Consider the following 25,911-nt stretch of genomic DNA (forward strand, 5'->3'; position numbering starts at 1 on the left):
TTTCTATCTAATAATGTGGTAACTCTGGAGATTGTCCCCCAGTGGTGGGACAGCTGGAGACTCTATAATAATAGTAATGGCATTGGAGTGAAACTCCTCAAGTACTGGAGCTCATTCAGCACACACAAACACACATACACACACATGCCTAATTGGTCTCCTTCCGAGGATGGCAGGGTACTAGTTCATTGCCTTGAAATGTGGGTAGATAACAACAGGAGTCAGTGCTTTCTTATAGGAACTTTCCCACCAGGTGAGCCAACTGGATCCAAAGAGCAGAGGCCTCTCCTTTTACATTTTATTCCAGGTAAAAGGTGAAAAAGAAGGATAGACTGCTGCCTTCTGCACCCTCTGGTGCAGTAACGGGTACCTCTAGTGGGCATTAAGCATGAAGGGCTGTTGGCATCAGAGAAGAGCAGGCCATTGTACCTCTGGACGGAAGCAGGGCAGCATTGCTGAGGGTCAGTGGAGTCTGAGCTGGGCTCCGTGTGCAGGAGCCAGCGTTGTAGGACCCACAGAGGGAAGGGGAGCAGGCTGGCCTGGACCCCGAGTGTTCAGTCAGCAACACGCAGAACCAGCCTTTCAGCAGACAAATTGGAAGGAGGGGTGGGGAGGGCCTGGGGTGAAAAGTGATTTTACAGACATTCCCAGAGTGGGCTCTGCAGTGGTGCTAAGGATGTACATCTGCACAGGGACGTACAACTGACAGTCCTGCTGCTTTACAAGCAGGGAAGGGGCTGCAATGGGGTCGGGGCACATGCAGCATCTCCTAAGGGGTCTCACAGTTGTGCACAAGATATTTATCTTGTAGTAATTTGTAAGGTGTACATATGCTTGTGTGGCTTTCTGCAACTATTTTATTTTACAGTTAAATTTTTGAAAAACCTCAAAAGTCACTTGAATTCATTATGTGGTTAAACTACTAATTTGTTACTTAGTTTTATCTGATTCCTTTTATATTTTCGGGGTCACTTTTTTGAAGTTTGATGTGATTTGGCTTTTTAATTATGTGAATCATGTATGATCTCAGAGCGAACAGTGTAACATGGGATGCACTCCCCAAGGTGTTGCTTCTGGCCCGCCCCTCCCCTTTCCCCTTCCTTCCTGTGGGCAGTGTCCCTCCCTGCACACGCGCATACAGACACACTCACTCACGCTTTCCCCACCTTGATCTCCAGTAGCTGGTGTTACTTTGTTCCCAGTGTTGTGCACCTGGCTTTTTTCATTAGATGGTATATATATCCTAGAGAGATTTCTCAGTAGAAATGGAGGCCTTTCTCATCTCTTTTTCTTTTTCCTTTCTGTCTCTTTTTCCTTCCTTCCTTTCTTTGCTTTTTTTTTTTTTCCACTGCTGCATGTGCTCCCTTGTATTCAGCTGATTCCCTGATTTTGTGTTCCCACTCCTTTGGTTATGATTAATAATGTTGCACAGTTGCCCTGTATGTATGTGTTTTGTGCTTTGCTGTTGTGTAAGAGGATACGTTATAAGAAATGGTGTGACAGCATGGGCAAAGAGTAAATGGACTTCTGTAATTTAATATTTTTTATGTTTAAAATTGGATGGGGTTGTGAGTATGACAGTAGCTCTTTTCAGGCTTTAGCATTTTAGCTGTGCTTTTATTATTGAGCATATGTTTTATAGTGGTACATCATATATTTTATTAGCAAAGTTATATCACACACTCTTGGGTATTTTTGTATATTTACTTATTATTGTGTTATTATCAAAACATAAGCTAAAGGTAGAAATGATCAATGTAGTCTTTCTAAAATAAAGTAAACCTTTATTACTAGTAAACCTTAATAGTCTAGAACACCAACTAGGAGACAAGTGAATAAACAATGACTTCTATCTTTTCAGCAGACTCATTTTGTGAGTCAAATAAATAGTACTTTTAAGGATTTTTTGTTAATGGGAATCTGTAGATATATCATTTCTGTATCCCACTGTGCTGTGAATTGTGGCTTTAAAGTACCTGTAACTTAGGAGTTTTTCCTCTCTTATTCCAAGGTTCATGTTTTATTCGAACTGATCAACTCGATGGTGAAACTGACTGGAAGCTGAAAGTGGCGGTGAGCTGCACGCAGAGGCTGCCGGCTCTGGGGGTGAGTGTTGCTGTCATTATTCCATCATTTACTGTAGTGGCCATTTCTGTGCAGTAGATACAGTTCTGTTTATACCAACTTAATTAATGTGTTGATAATGTTTTAAAATAATTTCTTCGTTACTAAGTTCATTGAAAATTATGCCCACGTAATTTCTCTGGTGTCTTAGCACATAACCTTTTTGAGGTATAGTTTTAAATGTTCCTTTTGGCTTGACTCTTAGGTTTTCTTTCTTTTCTTTCTCTTTCCTTTTTGTTTCTATTTTTAAAACCCCCCCTCATGCGAGTAATCTTTGAAATCGAGAACTCTTGGTGGGGTTAGCTACATCCATTTTTGGTAACTGACTGACTCCCAGGAGGCTGTTCAGATACTGCTTTGGTAGAACGCACGTGGGCTTAGCCCAGCCTTGGACACCAGCCTGTCCACTTCAGCTTTTCCCTTTGAAGGTGAAGGGGAAGTGAATTGTTCCTTCCTAGGGAGGGGGAAGTGAAGTGTTCCTGTGTGTCTCGGCAGAGTGAGAAGGGGAAAGACACCTTTGGACTTCTTGCTTGGCCTTTGCTGCCTGGGGAACGGGCAAGAGGTGGGACCAGAGGGCACAGTACTTAACGGATCTCAGTGTTTTTAGTGATCTCTGAAACAGATCTCACGAGTGCTCAGAACCTCCTAAACTGCTATACTTCTTTTTTTCTTTTTTTTTTTTAAGTCAAAATCACGGTTGTGGTCATTTGGTGTTTGTTTTGTGTTATACGTATGATTTATCTGAATGAGAGAAGCTTTATCTTACATGATTTGCTGATATTCACTGGAGAGTAAAGAAAGATTGAGGGTCTTCAGAATGACCTTGGACCCAAGCAGTTGTTGGTTAAGGGAAAGGAAATTGAATCCTCTGGATTTGGTCACTTTCCTTAGATGGGTTGGATTTGATAGGAATAGCTACTGCACATAGCTTACAGTTAATTACTGTGAATAGCAGGAACCTTCCTTATTGTAAATATTGTACTTTCTGGAAACTAAATCTGTTTGGCATGTATAAGGCTTGGCAGTATTTTGTTTCTTTAGGTATCTTCCATTGCCTGTACTTAGGTAGTACCAAGGTTGAAATTCATTCCTTGCTTAGAGTTTGTTGGTTTCTTGGAGCTGTGGGTTCCTGGTTTTCTTCTCTTTTCCGTCCTCCTTTCTGCGCAGACCCCTGTCTCTGGGACACGAGCGACAAGTGTGTTAGACTTGCTGTTCCTGCAGGTGTCGAGCTTCTGCTGCTCTCTTCTCAGTCTTGTTCTCTTTCTGTGACTCAATTTTGACAGTTTCGGTTGCTCTTTTTTTTAGTTGCACAGCTTTTGGGATTTTAGTTCCCTGACCAGGGATTGAACCCAGGCCCTCAGCAGTGAGAGCACAGAGTCCTAACCACTGGAGCATCAGGGAATTCTCATTTTGCTCTGTCTTTAGATTCACTAATTTTATCTTGTGCAGTGTCTAGTCTTCTGTTAAGACCACCCAGCTCATTTTTTTATTCCAAATCTTGTATTTTTAATCTCTGGAACCAGATTCCACCTGGTCACCCATTTTTGTTATTGTTTGAATACTTTTCTTTCCTAATATGTTCATAGTTTCATTTAAATCTTTCAGCAGTTTACAACACTTATTCTTCGTCTGTTAATGCCATTGTCTCTGTTATTTTGGGCATGTTTCTTCTTAAAAAAATGTTCTCCTTGTTACAGGTCACACTTTCCTGCTTCCTTGCACAGCTGGTAATTTTTAGTTGGATGCTGGATATTGTAAATACTATATTTTTTTCTTCCTTCAAAACCTGTTGATCTTGATTTTCTTAATTCAGTAACTTGTGGATAAACTTGATCTTTCCAAGAGTTGTTCTTAAACTTTGTTGGGGTGGCCATGGCTCACGGGCCCAGCCACTCCGCGGCATGTGGGATCTTCCCGGACCGGGGCTCGAACCCGTGTCCCCTGCATCGGCAGGCGGACTCTCAACCACTGCGCCACCAGGGAAGCCCCTGTTATATGTTTTTAAAGAGGTCTTTATATATAGTTTGCGAATCATCTTTCATTCGTTTGTTTTAATCTCTTCTAAATATTTTCATTTATAGTTTCTGTTGTCCGTATAAAAGTTTAGCATCCTTATATAAGGTGACCTAACAGTAATTTTACAATAGTCTTTAAAATAGTTACTTATGTAATGTGATAGAAGTGCTAATTATTACTATGGTGATGATCATATTACAATACGTAAACGCATCAAACTGACTTGTACACCTTAAATTTATACAATGTTATATGTCAAGTATATTTCAATAAAAATATTTTTAAAAAAATAAATAGTTACTGCTTTTGGTTTTATGCTTAGACCATTTCCACTCCATGACTATGTTTTAAATGGTTACTTTAAAATCACTCCTCCTTTACACATGAACTCTCCAGTCCAGCTAGCATTTGTTTGGAGTCGAGCTCTGAGTAGGAAATCAAACGTAAAACAACCTGCTGGCTGGTCGTAGCAGTACCGTTTGCTGAATAGCTCACTGTTTTAGCACAATTCTAAAATTGCCCTGGGAGGTTCCAGCTTTAAACTCTCGCCCTCAGTGTGTGAGTGTGCAGGGTTCTCCAAACCTTTGCCGAGTGAGTACGTGTCGCAAACCTATTCCCCCAGCCTGTTTCCTGACTTTTCGCTTTAAAATACCTTTTGCCATATAACTTTGTTTAGGTAAATATTAAAATTAACTTTTGTTTAGGTAAATATTTATACGTTTTCCTTTTTGTTTGTGGATTTTGTGTTGTGCCAGAAGGCTGTTCTCCCACCAGTGTTCATTTATCATCTTAACCACTGTCAGTGTTTGTCAGTGGGTAGTCTAAAAGTGAGAGGCTGGCCATTAGCACTTACTGTCTTGTAATTATTAAAATATTCCCCGCACATGGACCCGTAGAGAAGAGAGTTCAATCACATCATGAAATCTGTGTGGCTGAACGATAGATTTATGAGTGAGGTCGAGTAAGCCCTTGTTAATAGAGCCTGCAGCTGGGCCGCAGTTTTCTCTGCCCAGGCTCCTCCTCTCTGCTCTCTCCAGCCTCACTCAGACTCCCAGTGTTTTCTGTGTGCTCTTCCTTCTTTCGCGTGGTGAGATAAATCTGTGCTGTCGCCTTGTCCCTGAAGACACCCAGCTTGCAGTTCTCACGCTACTTGTTAAAATGGTTAGTTTTCATCCTGAGACAGTCGTGGAGCCTGTTGACTTTCTAACGTGCTTTGAGCCCATTGCTGGGCTCCCGCTGCTCTTGCGCGCTTGCCTTTTTCCTCCTCTTTGTGCTTTCTCGTTTTTCTAGTGCGCGTCCTCAAGTGGTCTCTCCAGGATTGAAGGGGGAGGAAAGGTCACTAACCCCAAGTGACCGGAGGGTTTCTGTTTGCCATCAGGCTTGGAGGCCGCACCTCGGAGTCTGTCCCTCTGCACCTCACTTCCAGCAGTCACAGGTGCTCCAGGGCACACTGGGAAGCAGTTGCACAGAATAATCCTTTGTAGCAGATTTAATTCGCTGAGAGTGTTAGAAAAGAAGTGCATTGTTAAGATACTGTATTAGAATTTTTCTGAAAGAAAAGCCGAACGACGAGTATGTGGTATGTGATGGCACTACCTGGATTCCAGGAGAGTGGGTCAGCTGTGACAGAGGCTAGTGTCGGGGAGGGGCGTGCAGAGGACTGCTAGAAATGTCCACCCCTTGGTCCTGGTGGTGTTGTTGGTGCGTGCTTGTATTCCAATGCAGAAAATTGTACACTTTAAGCATGCATAATTTATTGCTTGTAAACGATATCTTAAGAAACTATTTAAAATTCCACTATGATGTTATCTATATTTTTGAATATTCCCTTTGCTGTGATCACAGGAGGTACATTTTATTATATTCAATATTATAAGGATGTTTTCCTCATTTTTATTAGTGACAGATATGTATAAATTGCAAAATACTTAGAAAGTCAGAGTATGCAATTCATGCAGTGCTACTTCTAAAATTTTATGGTTGATACACTTTGATAAAGAGTGTGTTAAGCATTTGGGTGAAGTAACTGGAAAATGAAAACGTTTTAAGTTTTGATATTATCATAAAACCAAAAGGCAATATATTTTAGAAAGCAGGAAATTTAGCTGAATTTGTGATTCATCCATCAATTTATTTATTTATTTATAAAATTTATTTATTTATTTTTGGCTGCCTTGGGTCTTCGTTGCTGCACGTGGACTTTCTCTAGTTGCGGCACGCGGGGGCTACTCTTTGTCGTGGTGCGTGGTCTTCTCATTGCCGTGGCTTCTCTTGTTGCAGAGCACAGGCTCTAGGCGTGCAGGCTTCACTAGTTGTGGTACGTGGGCTCAGTAGTTGTGGCTTGAGGGCTCTAGAGCGCAGACTCAGTAGTTGTGGCACACGGGCTTAGTTGCTCTGCGGCATGTGGGATCTTCCTGGACCAGGGCTCGAACCCGTGTCCCCTGCATTGGCAGGTGGATTCTTAACTACTGTGCCACCAGGGAAGCCCCATCCATCAATTTAAATTTGTAGCTTCATATAATTTGACATATCAGGTATAGACTTTTTTTCATAGGAAAGAAAGCTCTAATTTCATTATGGACATAGACAAGGCAATTTGGTTTTTCATCAAATAGCTTACGCTGTCCATAACTGTCACTCATTTTGACTTTTATGTCTCTAATGTGATGGACCTGGGGAGTGTTTGGTGACATTCGCTGTTTGTCGCATCATCAGTGGAGCATTGTGTCCACAGTGACACCAAGAATGATTAAACCTACAATCCTTAGAGCTCTTTTTAAAGAATTGAGGATGCCACCAAGAATAAGCTCTCGAATTCTGTTGTGTCCAGAGCACCTAATGTGATCAGAGAATTGAAATTTAGTTGGAGCGGTGCTGCCGATCCAAACCTGTGACGGCAGGTCCGGCTTCTTGCTGTCGCGGACATGGAGACGTGTGGGAATGTGTTTCTGCTCTTGTGATCAGGCAAATTTATTAACGACAGTGAGGGCACAGTAATTTTCAATAAATCATGACTCGCTGATGTATTTCAAAAGATCCATATAGGAGTAAACAATACCATTTATATTTAATTAGTTTTATTGAACGAAAGGCAACTTTATTGGTAATGAACCACATGTTATGATTAAGGATGTATTTTAATGACCTTTAAGTAATGCGAACAAATGTTGCCCTTGACCTAATAGCAGAGGCTTTCCTACATTATTGAAAACTTCAGAATGATTTTTAAATTATCATGAAAAGCTTCGAATGACATTCTCATTATTGTGCCATTATTCAGTCATTTGATGTCTAATGTACTAGATGAAATGCATTCCTCTAAATGTTCATGTGCATGTGGAAATACGGGGGTTGTTGCTAGGCTGTTCTTTATTTCCATGTATCAAAAGGCAGTCTGTTATAGGAGAACTTCATTTTTTGAAAATGACTGTGACGGTATAGGACTTAAATGACGAGTGATCCTCCAGCTTGCCTTGTGCCAGGAGTCGGTTGGCTGTCTTTTCACAAGTCTAAAATTATTACGCAATGCATTTCTTCTTGTGTAAACTAGCCTGGCTTAATTAACTTGAACATAAATTTTTATTAGTTAACATATAATCTAAGCTGCAGTAGCAGACCCACTGTGGTGAGCTGGTGTGTTCACCCTTCATCCAGTGCAGCGTCTCTGTTCTTCAGAACCTTAAAAACTAACCTGCACGTATTTTGCAGGCCCACTTGAAGGCATGTGAATGAGCTTCCCCAAGTTTAACGAGCTCTCAGAGAACTCTCACGGCAGGATGGGAGTGAGCTGTCCCTCTGCCCCACTGGCATTCTCAGCTGGCAGGTGCTGTCCTCAGCCCCAGGGGTCTGTGTGGTAGTTGCTGTGTAGGCAGTGGCCTCCCTTGCAGCCTGGAGTCATGGCTACTGGTCTGGAACTCAATAGTGGCCGTGGTGTTTTCGGTAGAGGATCATTCTGAGAGTGATGTTTGGAGGTTCAGTCATGAGCTCAAACCTTCCTAAGGCTTTGGAAGCACTGCATTCCATGTGTTAAGTCCCTTTCTGCTCTGAGATCTGGAGTGATACATCCCAGATCCAGAGAGACGTTTCTTCTCCCTCACCTAACAGCCCAGAGGTGGGTGGTCCCAGCTGAGCGCGCAGCTCTGTCCTCCGCAGTCAGTGACCTTCAGCCGCGTCCCAGTGTCTGCTCCCCTGCAGCCTGGCCAGCGGGAGCGGAGGGCACGGGGATGGGGCAGCGGCCTCGTCACCCTCCTCCCTCCAGGTGAGCGGTGTGGGGAGGGCTGGCTGTGACCGTACTGAGGGGGAGCCACGCGCCCACGCAAGGTCGCAAGTTCCGTCTTAAAACGGCGACGTGAAGAATGGTGGAGAGTGGTGTCTGTCATCATTCCTTCATTTTGTTTTCCATCGAGTTTCTTTGACTACTTCCTACGCTGCTTACTGGGTGGTGTACGCTAGCGCTTCTCCGTTGGTTCTCCTGGAGGGTTTACTGCCCTCAGAGCAGGCTGCTCCATGTAGAACTGTTGCTACGATTACCATTTTTATTAGAGTCACTTGTTCTCCAAGGAGCTTGAAGCAACATGAAAACTTGTATGTCCCTCAGCTACGTTGGAGTAGGAAATAAATGAAATGTAAGTGCCAAACCGTCCGTATGTCTTCTAGGAAGGAGAGGAGCCATATTAGTTGTAGAGTGTTGCCTGTTCTCTGTTGAAGAATGTTTTCTTGAAGGGATGGAGCTTTCCAGACAGCCCATCAGGCAGGGCTGCCCTGGCAGAGGAGCTCTCCTGGGGAAGAGCCCACAGCCAGCTGCCCCTCCTGAGAGCCGGTGGGCGGCCGGGAAGGCAAGACCCGTGTCAGCCGAGCCCTGAGCCTCTGTGAATGTGGAGCGGCAGGAGCAGAGGGAATGAAGACGGGTCTCGAGGTTGCTGTAAGAAATCTGGGAGGACATTAAGTCCAGACAGGAGCTGTGAGAAACGATCAAGAGCAGAGTAAGACCTCTTGGAAAGACACGTGATGGCAGAGGTCCGTCGAGTATCAGGACAGGAACGTGGCTCAACAGGGGAAGCAGAGTGGCACTTCCGGGTCTAGCTTGGTCCTCAGCACCACCTGTCCTCCTCCTCTGCGTGTTGTTAACTGTCCCGAGGTAAAATTGGCATACAAAAAAAAAATTGCCCAGAATTAAACTGTGCACTTCGCTACACCAGTGAAACCATCACAGACAAGATAGGGAAACCCCTGTCACTGCCAGCCTGTCATCCTTTGTGTGTGTGTGGTCAGCTGGGGTTCCTCTTTTCGATAGCAGTGCTTTCCCACTTTTCCACTCTCCTGTAATTTCTGCTCCACCCGCCTTTCTCTCATCAGGTGATCTTACCTTGCAGAGAAAAAGCATTAAATCAAATGGAAATCCACTCCATTTCCCACCCTCCCGGCACCTCACCCCCCACCTGCTGGTGCAGCGAAGCCGTGTCCCCTCTCCTGTCTGAAGGGAAGTCTTCTGCCGCCTTTGCCTCCCCCTGCTTTCTCGAGACCTCCACCTGCCGGTTACTCCCTGCCCTGCCTTCTCCTAGCCTCTCCCTCTGCCGACCCCTTTTTCTTAGCCCTCAGGCCTTCAGCCAACTCTAGTGTCTCAGGTGGCGCTTCCTCAGGTTTAGGTTACTTGAATATATTTAGAAAGCTGACTTGCTTTGTTCATTGGCTTTTCAGCTATTCTACCTCTTTGCATGTTTTTACTACTTGCTAGAGATGGCAATATGCAGTTAACTAAAAGTGTATTGTGAAAACAACGTTGTATCACTTCACATTAAATTAAGAACCTTGTAGTTGAATAGATCCATTTACCCCGCTCATTTTTGACGCTGAAGCACATTGCGCATGTTTTGTGTGCATACATATTTGTATGCATTTAGATACTTTTTGTATATGCAGTGTATCTACGTATAGCATAAACTGTTCTGTTTTATCTGTATCTTAAAGAAGTAAAGTGAAGAGACAGGATTTTTGTTTTTCTTTTGATATTAACCATGTTTGTTCCTTACCATTCCTTCCTAAAGATCTGAGTTTCTACTGGATATCATTTCCCTTCAGCCTAAAGAACTTCTGTTAGCATTTCTCGTAGTGCATGTCTGCTAGCAGTGAATTCGCATTTTCATTTATCCAAAAATATCTTAGTTTCACCTGTCCTGTTTTTGTGAAGTATATTTTTGCTGAATATTGAATTCAGGGTTGACCAGTTTTTTCTCCCCACAGCACTTTAAATGTTTTGTTCCATTGTGTTCTGCTTTCCTTATTTGTGATGAGAAGTCAGTGTTATTTTGCTAGTTTTTGCCTGCATGTAATGTGTCATTTTTCTCCAGGTATTTTTGAGATCCTTCTCTTTGGTCTCCTATTATGCTGTGACTTTGATTGTTTAAAATTTTCCTCATCTGTCGAGGGTTCGCTGGGCCTCCTGAATCTGCACATTTATGGCTGTCAGCCAGTTTGGCATATTTTCAGTCATTGTTTCTTCAAATACCTTTTCTTCCTCGTTCCCTCTGTGTGCTGCTTCCAGGAACCCAACTGCAAACAAACTCCTGCTGTTCTCTCAGGGACACTGCGCCCAGACTCACCTTCAAGATCTCTCTCCTCTGTGTTCTTCAGAGTCATCATCTCTTGGCCTGTCTTCAAGTTCACAGACTGTTCTCCAGTCTGCTGTTAAGCCATCTAATGCATTTATTTCAGATGTATTTTTTTCAATTATAGAATTTCCAGTTGGTTCTTTTTTTGTATACGTGTTTTCTTTTTCTCTGCTGTGGTTTCCTGTTTGTTTATTGTTTATTAGGAGAATGTTTTCCTTTAAAAATTTGAGATGTTCTAGTAACTGCTTTGAAATTCTCGTCTCTTAATTCTGATGTCTAGTCATCTCAGAAGTAGTCTTCTTTGATTGGACTCTACTTGAATGTGGATCCTGTGTTCTCATTTCCTCCTGTGTCTGGACATTTTGATTGGATCTTCAGCATTACTGATGCATTGTAGAGACTCTGGGTTCTATGATGTTCTTCTGAAGAGCATTGGGGGTTTTGTTTGGTTTTGTTTTGACTGGTGGTAACTGAGTGAAGTCAGACTGCCAGCTCCATCTTCCCTTCAGTGAGGAGCGGCGGAGGTCTTTGTTCCTTTCTTCTGGCCGAGCCGGACTGCCTGAAACCTGCCTGCACAGTGGCTTGGGCTGAGCATCAGAGCGCGCACAGCACTGCGGCCCCCTGAGGCCGCCTATTCCTCCCGCACGTCAGCGGCTGTGGTCTGACCTTTGTTCTTCATGTCCGGAAGGCTGTGTTTTCTAAGTGTTAGCAGCCATGAGGCAAAACCAAAACAAAACAGGAAACAAACGAAACCTATAAAAATGGCAAACTGTCTGTGACGGGGGATCCTCCAGACGCCCCCAGTTTTGATGATTCTCTCGGAGGGCTCCCAGGGCTCAGCGTCTTGTCCTCCTCGTGGCCATGAGTGGTTACAGTGAAAGGGCTCAGAGCAGTCAGCACAGAGAACAGGCACAGGGCGACATCGCAGGAAAGCAGGCAAGAGCTTCCAGACTCCCCTCCCAGGGGACTCACACAGGACACGCTGAGGTCCCCACCATCATGTGGGAACATGTGGGAAGTAGTTTCTACCAGGGAAGCTCATTAGAGACTCACAGGGCCTTTACTGGGGGCTGGGCCTGGAGGCACCCTCTGCCTGGGACGTACCACACGCCAGATGCACCCCCCCATATCCCCCGCCCCCCACAAGAAGGAAAGTGGGTGTTCGTCATGAGCCGTGTTGCTTGAATAACTGGTTTAGGCACTCTCTTATCTGGGAAGGGTGGCAGCTCTCCTGGGATCCACATTCCCAGACCGCAGCCAAGGGCCGGCCTTGCAGGCAGGGCTTTCTCAGGCCTGCTGTGTGAAACTTCCTGCACAGCCCACTCGCTTGGCCGGGGCGTGTTTGCAGCAAAAGTATACGCAGCATTGTTATCCTTAGACCCGGCGCAGCTGGGTGAGACCAGCCCGCACTCTTGGTGTTGGTGAGCCCTTTGGGAGGGCTGAAGCAGTGCCCGTGCACCGTCACCGAGGAGCCCGAGCTGTCAGGTGTGCCCAGCGGCCCCTTTGGGTTTCAGGCGCCGGCCTCTGGCAGAAGCGGTCAGGACAGTGCAGGTTTCCTCAGCGGGAGGGGAGCCTGCGGACGCTTGTGGGAGGCTCAGCTGATCTTGTCCTCTCTCTGCTCCTCCCCAGGGTCAGGGCTTTGTTCCTTCTGTCATCACAGGATCCTCGTGCACCAGGCAGCAATCCTAACTCTGTCTCTTCAGACATCCCTTCCTCCCCAGGCCTTTCAGCTGGAACGGTTTTAGGCAAGAAACAAAGTATTTTTTGCAGGAAAATATTTTCCTATAACTTAACCAGGAAGACACACCATGTTCAGGATTTGGTCAAGAAGAACGCTGAATCCTCAGACTTTTTCAGATGGCTCTCCATAGCTCCCACCCCTTCCATCCTGAGCGTTAATCTTGGGCGTGGCCCAGGACAGGTCACCCCCTTGCTGGGACAGCTCTCTTAGTAATCAGACCGCAGCGTTACGTGTGAGTCTCGGGAGGGGGGGCAGGCTTGCGGGCCGCGGGGCTGCCTCGGTGCCCTGTGTCTTATAAGCGTCGCCGGCTGCTTCTGACGCAACCTGCCAGGGGGCAGCAGTTGTCCATTGGAGTTGGGAGAGTCCGCACACCTCCGTTGGCCTTAAAAACTGTTCCTTTGAGTTCTCTTCCATCCTCATCCGTAGCGTTGGCAACAAAACATAAGAAAACCGTCACTTTTGGTAAATAAGATATGAAAAGTATTAATTGGTAATTGGAAAATTTCCAAGTCATTTTGTTTAATTATTATGGAATTAATTCAGATATTCTGTTTTCCAGGACCTTTTTTCTATCAATGCTTATGTTTATGCTCAGAAGCCACAACTGGATATTCATAGTTTTGAAGGCACATTTACCAGGGTAAGTTAAGTCTTTTGTTAAACACAAATGTATTCACTATGTAAGTTAAAAGTAGCAAACCTTTATTTTGAAAAAGTAATTAAATCAATAATCAATTCAAACAAGTTCTGAACTAAAAAGTGAAGAACTAGAGAATGTTTCAAGTTCTTAAATTTTCCTATAGCAAATATTTCTTTGGGGTACATTCAGTACAGTTTTTCTATTTTTAGCATATTTACTCTTTTTTTAAAAAATTTATTTATTTATTTTTGGCTGCGTTGGGTCTTTGTTGCTGTGCGCGGGCTTTCTCTAGTTGCAGTGAGCGGGGACTGCTCTTCGTTGCAGTGTGGCGGCTTCTCCTGTTTCAGAGCGTGAGCTTTAGGCGCGTGGGCTTCAGTAGTTGTGGCACGCGGGCTCAGTAGTTGTGCCTCGCGGGCTCTAGAGCGCAGGCTCAGTAGCTGTGGCGCACGGACTTAGTTGCTCCGCGGCATGTGGGATCTTCCCGGACAGGGAACCAAACCCATGTCCCCTGCATTGGCAGGCGGATTCTTAACCACTGTGCCACCAGGGAAGTCCCAGCATATTTATTCTTGATAAGATCCTTTTCCCTTAAAATATTATGAGTCAGTAAAATGAAGTAATTCAGCTATTTCAGTTTTGATTTTGGATAATAGTTAATACATTATGATACCCACATCATTTCTTGATTTTTATTAACTGGTTGGATGGATATCTGTATGTGCACGTCCATTTCCTTATATACACATATGTGTGTTTCATTCTACATTCTCTTCATTATTATGGCGTTTTGGTATAGCCATCTACTTCTCTCTTTTTAGAGTTGATACTTTGTTCTATAAAACCATTAAAGTCAAAAGGAAAACTCAGTATTCCTGGATTATCTATTTCTGAGTTAGGCAGCTTTTATCTCTTTACCTTGAACGGCTACCCTGGTTGTAAGCACAGGGTGGTTCCCTGCCGGACAGTTTTCTGTGGAAGAAACAGGGAAGGGTGCTGGTGCTGCAGCCAAGGACTTGGATAAGCTCCTGTGTTGTGAAGACTGTAATGATGGTGTGGGAGCCACTGGGCGAGAGCTTGATTTGGTTCCTGATATATTTGGAAATTTATAAATATATTATCACCATTAGTATAAAACTATATAAAAATAAAAAGGTTAAAGGTATTTAAAAATTTTATAGCCTTACCATCCTAATATAAATAGTCATATTATTCTTTTGACTCTTCCCCTTCAAATTGTTTCCCATGTACGTACATACTGGAATAATATAAGCCTCATTTTTTTCCCCGCTTAAGATATATATTTCCTTAGTATTTTCTATATTGATGCAGCCATATAATTATCAATAGATATTTTTAAGCTAAAACTACTAAATGCAGCAAGTGTAACATATTTTACTTGACAAACTGTAACTCCTAAGGGACTTTGAAATGAAGGCAAAAGTGTGTGTGTGTCTGCAGAAACAGAGAATGGCCGTGTGCTGGCTTCAGAGTATGGAGTAGACAAACCCCTTTAATCAAGGGCTGTCTGCGGAGCTCCTGCATTTCAAGACCCAGTTTAAGTACCATCATTTGGAAGGCTTCCTTGTATTCCCTTTTCTTTGATATTGTTGCACTTCTGCCTGCCTTTATATTTGCCCTTGGGGTTCTATTTTGTCACTGTTCTGTGCTCGTTTAGCTCTCACATGAAACCAGAAACTACTTAGGTGAATGGCTGTCTTACTTCTTCTCATAGCTCCAGTTTCTAATACAGGACTTGGTGTATATTCAGATACCAAGTACACATCTGAATGAATTGAAGAACTCTCCTATTTACAGATGATATAACTAAGGCACAGTTAAAAGAAACACCAGTTTATAATCCTAAAGTGAATTGTTTCTTGAGGAATAGCACCCCACCTGTGTGGACAGGTAGGGTTGCTTCTGTGTTTTAGCTATTGTGAATAATGCTGCTGTGAATGTGGGAATACAGATATATCTTTGAGACCCTCCTTTTAGTTCTTTCAAGTATATACCCAGAAGTGGAATTTCTGGATCATATGATAATTCTATTTTCAATTTTTGTGGAGCTGCCAAAAGCAGTTCCACAGCGGTTATACTGTTTTACATTCTCACCAGCAGCGAACAGCGGGTCCAGTTTCTCCACATCCTCACCAGAACTTGTTGTTTTCTGATAGTAGCCATGTTACTGGGTTTGAGAAGTTACCTCATTTTGGTTTTGATTTGCACTTTACTAGTGATTAGCAATGTTGAGCATCTTTTCATGTTCTTTATGGCCATTTGTACACCTTCTTTTTTTTTTTTTTTTTTTTTTTTTTGCGGTACGCGGGCCTCTCACTGCAGTGGCCTCTCCCGCTGCGGAGCACAGGCTCCGGACGCGCAGGCTCAGCAGCCATGGCTCACAGGCCCGGCTGCTCCGCGGCATGCGGGATCTTCCCGGACTGGGGCACGAACCCGTGTCCCCTGCATCAGCAGGTAGACTCTCAACCACTGCGCCACCAGGGAAGCCCTGTATACCTTCTTTGGAGAAATGTCTATTCAAGTCCTTTGCCCATTTTCAAATTGGGTTGTTTGGGTTTTTTGTTGAGTTTTAGGAGTTCTCCATATATTCTGGATATTAATTCCTTCTCAGGGACTTGATTTGTACGTATTTTCTTCCATTCTGTGAGTTGCCTTTTACTCTGTTGATAGTGCCTTTGAAGCACAAAATTCGTTGATCTTCATGAAGTCCAGTTTGTTTATTTTCTCCTTTGTTACTTGTGACTTTGCTGTCTTATCCAAAAAATCATTGCAAAACCTAATATCATGAAGCTTTTGTCCTATGTTTTCTTCTAAGTGTTTTATTATTGTAAGTCTTGCATTTAGATCTTTGATCCCTTTTGAGTTATTTTTGTATATATTGTTAGGGAAGGGTAACTTCATCCTTTGCATATGGATATCCAGTTTTGTCAGCATCATTTGTTGAAAAGATTGTCCTTTCCCCATTAGGTGGTCTTGGCACCCTTGTCAAAACATTTAACCTTATATGCAAGGGTTTTTTCCTGGGCTCTCCACTTTATTCCATTGGTCTATATGTCTGTCTTTAGGCAGCACTATACTGTTTGATTACTGTAACTTTGTATTACATTTTCAAATCAGGAAGTATGAGCCCTCCAGTTTAGTTTTTCTTTTTCGAGATTGTTTTGAATATTTCAGTTCCCTTGATATTCCATATGAATCTTAGAATGGATTTTTCTATTCCTGAAAAAATGTCCTTGGGATTTTGATAAGGGATTGCATTGAATCTGTAAATCACTTCGGGTAATACTGACATATTAACAATATTCAGTCTTCTCATCCATGAACATGGGATGCATTTCCATTTATTTATGTCTTTTTTACTTTCTTTTGGAAATATTTTGTAGTTTTCATTGTACAAATCTTTCACTTCCTTGGTTAAATTAATTCCTAAATATTTTATTGTTTTTGATGCTATTATAAGTGGAATTGTTTTTGTAATTTCTTTTTCAGATAGTTCATATATAGAAACACAAGTGATTTTTGCATGATGAATTTGTATTCTGCTACTTTGCTGAATTCATTTATTAGATCCAACCATTTTTTTGTGAACTCTTTAGGATTTTCTACGATCATAACATCTGCAAACAGAGATAATTTTACATCTTCCTTTCCAAATTGTGCCTCTTATTTCTCTTTTCTGTACAACTGCTGTGGCTAGAACTTCCAGTATTATATAGTATGTTGAATAGTTGTGGTGAAAGCAGACATTCTGATCTTAGAGGAAAAGGTTTTAGTATTTCACCATTTGGTATCGTGTACCCAGTGGGTTTTTCATATATGGCTTTTATTATGTGGAGGTAGTTAGTTCCCTTCTATTCCTAGTGTGTTGAATGTTTTTTTATCATAAAAGGGTATTGAATTTTGGCAAATGTGTTTTCTGCATCAATTGAGATGATCGTGTGGAGTTTTTCTCTTCATTCTGTTAATGTGATGTATTTTGTTGATTGATATATACGTTGAACCATTGTTGCATTTCAGGAATAAATCTCACTTGGTCACAGAGTTTAATCCTTTTAATATGCTGCTGAATTTGTTTTTTTGGTATTTTGTACAGGATTTTTGCATCATTGTTCATAGAAGATATTGGTCTGTAGTTTACTTTTCTAGTAGTCTCTTAGTCTGGCTTTGATATGAGGGTTGTGCTGGCCTCACAGAGTGAGTTAGGAAGTGTCCTTCCTCTTCAATTTTTTGGAATAATTTGAGAAAGATTAATATTAATTCTTTAAATTTTTGGTAGATTTCACCAGTGAAGTCATCAGATCTAGGGATTTTCTTTGTCAGGAGATTTTTGAGTATTGATTTAATCTCTACAAGGTATAGGTCTGTTTAGTTTTTAAATTTCTCCATGATTAGTCTTGGTAGATTTTGTGTTTTTTAGGAATTTGTCCATGTCACCTAGGTTATCCTGTTTGTTAGCGTATGGTTGTTCATAATACTCTCTTATAATCCTTTTTATTTTTTTAGAATCATAGTAATATCCCTACTTTCATTTCTGATTTTAGTAATTTGAGTCTTCCTTTTTTTCTTAGTCCATCTAGCCAAAGGTTTTTCAATTTTGTTGATCTTTTTGAAGAAGTAACTTTCATATTTATTAATTTTTCCTGTTCTTTATTTTGTTTATCTCTACTCTGTTCTTTATTTTTACCTTCCTTCTGCTAACTTTGGGTTTAATTTGTTCTTCTTTTTCTAGTTCCTTAAGTTCTAAAGTTAGGTTGTTGATTTGAGATCTTTCCTGTTTTGGAATTTAAACAATTATAAATTGTTATAAATTATATAACTATATAAGCTAGAAATTTCCCCCTTAGCACCACTTATGCTGTATCCCATGGGTTTTTATAAATTATATTTTCCTTGTCACTTGTCTCTAAGTATTTTCTAATTTCCCTTTTCATTTTAATTCATTGTTTTTTTTAACATCTTTATTGAAGTATAATTGCTTTACAATGGTGTGTTAGTTTCTGCTGTATAACAAAGTGAATCAGCTATACATATACATATATCCCCATATCTCCTCCATCTTGCATCTCCCTCCCACCCTCCCTATCCCTCCCCTCTAGGTGGTCACAAAGCACTGAGCTGATCTCCCTGTGCTATGTGGCTGTTTCCCACTAGCTATCTATTTTACATTTGGTAGTATATATAAGTCCATGCCACTCTCTCACTTCGTCCCAGCTTACCCTTCCCCCTCCCTAATTCATTGTTTTTTAAAAAGAATGTTGTTTGATTTCCACAATTTTGTGAATTTTCTGTTATTAATTTCTAACTATACCTTGTCATGGTTGGAGTAGATATAGATACTTTGTATGATATCTATTTTTTAAAATCTATTGAGACTTAATTTGTGGCCTAACATAAGGTGTATCTTAGAAAATACCCCATATGCACTTGAGAACAATGTGTATGCTGTTGTTGTGTGGAGTGTTCTATATATGTCTGTTAGATCTAATTGGCTTATTGTGTTAAGTTCTCTATTTCCTTACTTCAGTCTGGTTGTTCTGCCCATAACTGTGAGTGGGATATAAAAGTCTTCAACTATTTCTCCCTTCAGTTCTATCAATTGTTGCTTCATATATTGTCTTTTATTAGGAGCATAATGGTGTATAATTATTATATCTTTTTACCTTATTGAACATTTAATTAATACATAATGTCTCTTGTGATCCTTTTTGATTTAACATCTGTTTTTTCTGACATTAGTATAGCTACCCCTGCTCTCTTTTGCTCACTATTTGCAGGGAATATCTTTTCCCATACTTTAACTTTCACCTTCTTTGTGTCTTTGGATCTAAAGTGAGTCTCTTGTAGATAGCATATAGTTGGATCATTTGTTTTTATCCATTCTGCCAATATCTGTCTTGTGATTGGTGAATTTAATCCATTTATATTTGAAGTAATTAGTGATAAGGAGCAATTTATTTCTGTCATTGTACTATTTGTTTTCTATATGGCCTATAGTTTTATTGTCTCTCATTTCCTGCATTACTGTCTTGTATTTTGTTTCATTGATTTTTTTTTTATAGTGAAATGTTTAAATTTGTTTCTCATTTCTTTTGAGTATATTCTGTAGCTGTTTTCTTTTTGGTTACCATGGGGATTACATTTAACACCCTGAAGTTATAACACTCTAATTTGAGTTTACACCAAGTTAAGTTCAATAACATATTAACTCTGCTCCTTTACAGCTCTTTCCTCAGCTCTTTCAGTTGTCATTGTCACAAAATTATATCTTTATGTATTGTGTCCTAAAAATATCAACTAATAATTCTTTTAAATGCATGAGTGTCTTAAATTATGTAGAAATAAGATTTGGAGTTACAAACCAAAGTTACAATAATACTAGCTTTTAGAATAATAAGCTTTTTTCCTCTAAATATATTAGTCTCTTAAATCATGTAGAGAAGAAAGAGTACAGTTACAAACCATTGTTACAATAATATTTACTTTTATAATTATTCATCTGCATTGAGATCTTTAATTCTCCATGTGGTTTTGAAGACTGTCTAGTGTCCTTTTATTTCAGTCTTCAGGACTCCCTTGAGCAGCACTTCTTGCCCGGAAGGTCCAGTGGTCACCAGCTCCCCTCAGCTTCTCCCCCGCTCCCCAATTTGGCTAAGCATGCATTTTTAAAAAACTTGTTATTGGAGTACAGTTGATTTACAGTGTTCCTCAGCTTTTGTTTATCTGGGAATGTCTTGATTTCTCCCTCACTTTTGAAGGACAGTTTTGCTGGATATAGGATTCTTTGTTGACAGTTCTTTTTCTTTTAGCACTTTGTCTATACCAGTGCACTGCCTTCTGGCCTCGATAGTTTCTGATGAGAAATCTGCTAATCATTTTATTGAGGATCGCTTGTATGTGACGATTCACTTCTTTCTTGCTATTTAAGATTCTCTCTTTGTCCTTGTCTTTGGAAAGTTTGATTATAATGTGTCTTGGTGTGGGTCTCTTTCAGTTCTTACATGGATTTGACTGAGCTTCTTGAATACTTACATTCATGTCTTTCATTAACTTTGGGGGATTTCAGCCATTATTTCTTCAAATAGTCTCTCTGCCCCTTTATCTCTCTCTTCTTCTTCTTGGATTTCCACAGTGTGTATACTGGTTCGCTTTTTTCTGTCCTTCAGATCCCTTAGGCCCTTTGAACTTTCTGCAGTCTCTTTTCTTTCTCTTTCTCAGCCTCAGTAATTTCCATTGTCCTACCTTCAGGTTCACTAATTCTTTCTTCTGTCTGCTCAAAACTGCCTTGAATCTCTTTAGTGAATTTTTCATTTTGCTCATCGTACTTTTCAGCTCTTGAATTTCTTTTGGTTTCTGTTTGGGTTTTCTATTTCTTCATTCACATTTCTGCTTTGTTCATACATTGTTTTCTTGACTCTCTACATCTTTATGTCTCTGAACATCTTTAATATTTTTCTTTTAAAATCTTTGTCTAGTATAACTGCCATCAGATCTTTTTCAGGGATAGTTTCTGTTGATTTATATTTTTCCTTTGAAAGGACCATACCTTTCTGTTGGTTTTTATGCCTTGTTATTTTTTTGTTGAACACAGTACATTTGAATATAATAATGTGGTAACTCCAGAAGTCAAAACCAGGGTTCGTTGGGTTTCTGTCATTGCTTTTGTTTATTTTATTTTATTTTTTGATTGTGGTAGGCTCTCTCTCTGCTGAGGCTCAGCCTGAGGTATAAACTTAATGCTTTCTTATGTCTTTTCTGAGCCTTTCCTGGGCATGTGCCATCATTTTCTGTCTTTTCGTGTCTATGCAGTTGTTTTTCAATGCCCTAGTCTTTAATGTCTGTCTTCCGAAAGGGGGAAAAGAGAAAAACAAAGGGGGATAAACGGGGCACTCGCCCTTGAAATCCACTTGGTGGGGGAGGGGTTTGCAACAAGGGGGGAGGTGTGGCAACAATGGCCACCTGCCTCTTTGGCTGCATCTCTGCCATCTTAAGCAGCATCAGAGCACAGATTCCTGATATTGGAGGACAAGGTCCTTTTGGTCCACCCTGGCTGGCTTCTGCAAGCTGCTCTAGAAACACGTGTATGGCCTCCTGCCATGTGGCTGAGGGTGGGACAGGTAGGTGCTACGTGCTAAGACCTGAAAGTCACCACAATTGACTGCAGTAACCATCCAGCACTTCCCCTGGAACTTGCAAGCCTTAACCAGCTCTGGATTCTAAATTAGTTACATCAGACAGATTCTGTCCCTGTAGTTGTGGCCCAGGTTGGGGGCCATTCCTGGTGCTTCTTGCTCTGCCATCATCCCAGAATCCTCTGTGTAAATTCCTGTCTTATACCCCTATTTTTCACTGCCTTTTCACTGCTCGTTAGCTGGATCCAGCTGGTGGACTTGTTTTTAACACTGTAGATATCTGAAGTACGAGTAATAAAAAAGTTGCTAATTTGCTTTTTTCTTACTTTTCTCTCCTTGAACAGGAAGATAGTGATCCACCCATTCATGAAAGTCTCAGCATAGAAAATACCTTGTGGGCAAGCACTGTTGTTGCATCAGGTGAGAAATAAGCTCTATTTTTCACATGAATTCGCACATATAGGAGATGCTTTGTGTTTTTAAGTGACTCCAAACAAATGTTGTCAAAGTGCTTTGCACCACAGGGACCTTATTAAACATATACTCCCGTTCAGTGGATGTGGACCAGGCCTTCGAGTCTGCATCTCAGACAAGCCCAGGGCGAGGCTTGCGCTGCTGCTTATCACGCTTGGAGGAGCTAGGCTGAAACAGCTAAGGAGGGTGCACCCTTGTGTAGCAAGGCAGGGGGCATTTGGCTAGTTTTGACATCTGTTTCATGGCAAACTTGTCAGTGTGCCTTAAAGACAGGTGGCACAGCAGAACCGGGGAAGCAAACGGTGACTTCAGAGGGCTCTGACCACTTCTCATTCATCTAACAGCTGAAGAGGTCGGTGTGGTCGCTTGTCTGTGAGGGAGAGAAGTATTAGATGAGACAGGGACCTTAGGAGGGAGATTGGGTTGGGCCTTTAGGGGCCACGATGAAGGTTCTTTTAAGTAAAATTGGAGTATGTTGGAATATTTCCAGTGGTTGAACAGGGAGGCCACTTAAATGTACATTTTGTAAAGTAAATTTCTCTGAGAGGCATTGAAAATCTAAGTGATTATCACCTTTTCAGAAAATGATTGACCTTGTGGATGGTACCAGGAGGTAGCAGCAGGGAGCGTTAAGGGTGCTGGTGGGATAGGATGCGGAGAAGCACTCAGGGGAGGAATGTCTGTCTCGGCATCTGTCACCAGTGTTGGCAGCGCTCCCCTTAGAGCACAGTCCTCCTGCTGGGGTGGTGTATGGGATCTCCGCTCCAGACCTGGCGCTGGTGATACAGTGTGGGACAGCTTATGGTGAGAAAGAAATGAAGAAAATGAGCCAAAGGGAATTCCCTGGTGGCCTAGTGGTTAGGATTCGACGCTTTCACTGCCAGGGCCCAGGTTCATTCCCTGGTCGGGGAACTAAGGTTCTGTAAGCCGCGTGGTGCAGCCGAAAATAAAAAGAAAGAAAAAGAGAGAAGTCATTTGAGCTATGCTAAGTATCTCAGAAAAGTGCAGGGTGCCTTGAAAACAAAGAAGTGAAAACCTTACCTGGTCAGGGTCTGGAAGAGGCTTCCCTGAAGAAGAAACACGTGAACTAGATTTTAAACCACACAGACGGCACTGACTGTGTGCAGAGGCCTCATGCTGAGGGGGACAGCAGGCTGAAGACAGGGTTCCGAGGGCCATGTGCCTGGCACGTGGAGCAGGAGGGGCTCAGATCCATGCAGGGCACTTCTGCGTTTGTGCTAAGATGGGGCGTGGGTACACAGAAGGGTCAGGGAGCTGCTAGACCAGAGCACATGTCCCCTGTAGAGGACAGGGAATGAACAGTTTATTTATTTGAATTTTTGAATTTTATTTATTTTTTATACAGCAGGTTCTTATAAGTTATCTATTTTATACATATTAGTGTGTACATGTCAATCCCAATCTCCCAATTCGTCCCACCACCGTCCCCCCTGCCACTTCCCCCCTTGGTGTCCATACATCTGTTCTCTACATCTGTGTCTCTATATCTGCCCTGCAAACCGGTTCATCTGTACCATTTTTGTAGGTTCCACATATATGCGTTAATATACGATATTTGTTTTTCTCTTTCTGACTTACTTCACTTGTATGACAGTCTCTAGATTCATCCACATCTCTACAAATGACCCAGTTTTGTTCCTTTTTATGGCTGAGTAATATTCCATTGTATACATGTACCACATCTTCTTTATCCATTCATCTGTCAGTGAGCATGTTGCTTCCATGACCTGGCAGTTGAAAACAGTGCTGCAGTGAACATTGGGGTGCATGTGTCTTTTTGATTTGCGGTTTTTTTTGGGTAATATGCCCAGTAGTGGCATTGCTGGGTCATATGATAATTCTATTTTTAGTTTTTTAAGGAACCTCCATGCTGTTCTCCATAGTGGCTGTATCAATTTGCATTCCCACCAACAGTGCGAGAGGATTCCCTTTTCTCCACACCCTCTCCAGCATTTGTTGTTTGTAGAGTTTTCTGATGATGCCCATTCTAACTGGTGTGAGGCGATACCTCATTATAGTTTTGATTTGCATTTCTCTAATGATTAGTGATATTGAGCAGCTTTTCATGTGCTTCTTGGCCATCTGTATGTCTTCTTTGGAGAAATGTCTATTTAAGTCTTCTGCCCATTTTTTGATTGGGTTGTTTGTTTTGTTAATATTGAGTTGCATGAGCTGTTTATATATTTTGGAGATTAATCCATTGTCTGTTGATTCGTTTGCAAATATTTTCTCCCATTCTGAGAGTTGTCTTTTCGTCTTGTTTTTAGTTTCCTTTCCTTTGCAAAAGGTTTTAAGTTTCATTAGGTCCCATTTGTTTATTTTTGTTTTTATTTCCATTATTCTGGGAGGTGGATCAAAAATGATCTTGCTGTGATTTATGTCAAAGAGTGTTCTTCCTATATTTTCCTCTAAGAGTTTTATAGTGTCTGGTCTTACATTTAGGTCTCTAATCCATTCTGAGTTTATTTTTGTGTATAGTGTTAGGGAGTGTTCTAATTTCATTCTTTTCCATGTAGCTGTCCAGTTTTCCCAGCACCACTTATTGAAGAGACTGTCTTTTCTCCATTGTATATCCTTGCCTCCTTTGTCATAGATCAGTTGACCATAGGTGCATGGGTTTATCTCTGGGCTTTCTGTCCTGTTCCATTGATCTACATTTCTGTTTTTGTGCCAGTACCATATTGTCTTGATTACTGTAGGTTTGTAGTATAGTCTGAAGCCAGGGAGTCTGATTCCTCCAGCTCCGTTTTTTTCCCTCAAGACTGCTTTGGCTATTTGGGGTCTTTTGTGTCTCCATACAACTTTTAAGGGTTTTTTATTCTAGTTCTGTAAAAAAATGCCACTGGTAATTTGATAGGGATTGCATTGAATCTGTAGATTGCTTTGGGTAGTACAGTCATTTTCACAATATTGATTCTTCCAATCCAAGAACATGGTATATCTGTTTGTGTCATCTTTGATTTCTTTCATCAGTGTCTTGTAGTTTCTGAGTACAGGTCTTTTACCTCCTTAGGTAGGTTTATTCCTAGATATTTTATTATTTTTGTTGCAGTGGTGAATGGGATTGTTTCCTTTATTTCTCTTTGTGACATTTTGTTGCTAGTATATAAGAATGCAAGAGATTTCTGTGCATTAGTTTTGTATCCTGCAACTTTACCAGATTCATTGATTAGCTCTAGTAGTTTTCTGGTGGCATCTTTAGGATTCTCTATGTATAGTATCATGTCATCTGCAAACAGTGACAGTTTTACTTTTTCTTTTCCAATTTGTGTTCCTTTTATTTCTTTTTCTTCTCTGATTGCTATGGTTAGGACTTCCAAAACTATATTGAATAACAGTGGTAAGAGTGGACATCCTTGTCTTGTTCCTGATCTTAGAGGGAATGCTTTCAGTTTTTCACCATTGAGAATGATGTTTGCTGTGAGTTTGTTGTATATGGTCTTTATTAGGTTGAGGTAGGTTCCCTCTGTGCCCACTTTCTGGAGAGTTTTTATCATAAATGGGTGTTGAATTTTGTCAAAAGCTTTCTATGCATCTGTTGAGATGATCATATGGTTTTTCTTCTTCAGTTTGTTAATACGGTGTGTCACATTGATTGATTTGCGTATATTGAAGAATCTTTGCATCCCTGGGATAAATCCCACTTGATCATGATGTATGGTCCTTTTAATGTGTTGTTGGATTCTGTTTGCTAGTATTGTGTTGAGGATTTTTGCATCTATATTCATCAGTGATTTTGGTGTATAATTTTCTTTTTTTGTAGCATCTTTGTCTGGTTTTGGTATCAGGGTGATGGTGGCCTCATAGAATGAGTTTGGGAGTGTTCCTTCCTCTGCAATTTTGTGGAAGAGTTTGAGAAGGATGGGTGTTAGCTCTTCTCTAAATGTTTGATAGATTTCACCTGTCAAGCCATCTGGTCTTGGACTTTTGTTTGTTGGAAGATTTTAAATCACAGTTTCAATTTCATTCCTTGTGATTGGTCTGTTCATATTTTCTATTCCTTCCTGGTTCAGTCTTGGAAGGTTATACCTTTCTAAGAATTTGTCCATTTCTTCCAGGTTGTCCATTTTATTGGCACAGAGTTGCTTGTAGTAGTCTCTTATAATGCTTTGTATTTCCGCGGTGTCTGTTGTAACTTCT

At 41.3% G+C, this 25,911-nt stretch overlaps 1 protein-coding gene across 7 annotated transcripts in view; it reads left to right on the forward strand.

Annotated features, from left to right (window-relative positions):
- The window catches only part of ATP9B (ATPase phospholipid transporting 9B (putative)), a 217,807-nt gene that overhangs the window by 73,122 nt on the left and 118,774 nt on the right, over nucleotides 1–25,911 (forward strand). For all 7 annotated transcript variants that reach the window (XM_060029250.1, XM_060029254.1, XM_060029251.1 and 4 more), the window contains 3 exons: nucleotides 2,012–2,106; nucleotides 13,049–13,129; nucleotides 21,621–21,696. In XM_060029250.1, the coding sequence (XP_059885233.1) occupies nucleotides 2,012–2,106; nucleotides 13,049–13,129; nucleotides 21,621–21,696 (252 nt within the window). The remainder of the gene's footprint in view (nucleotides 1–2,011; nucleotides 2,107–13,048; nucleotides 13,130–21,620; nucleotides 21,697–25,911) is intronic.

The sequence above is a fragment of the Delphinus delphis genome, chromosome 13 (assembly GCF_949987515.2).
Source record: "Delphinus delphis chromosome 13, mDelDel1.2, whole genome shotgun sequence".
NCBI classification, from domain to species: Eukaryota; Metazoa; Chordata; class Mammalia; order Artiodactyla; family Delphinidae; genus Delphinus; species Delphinus delphis.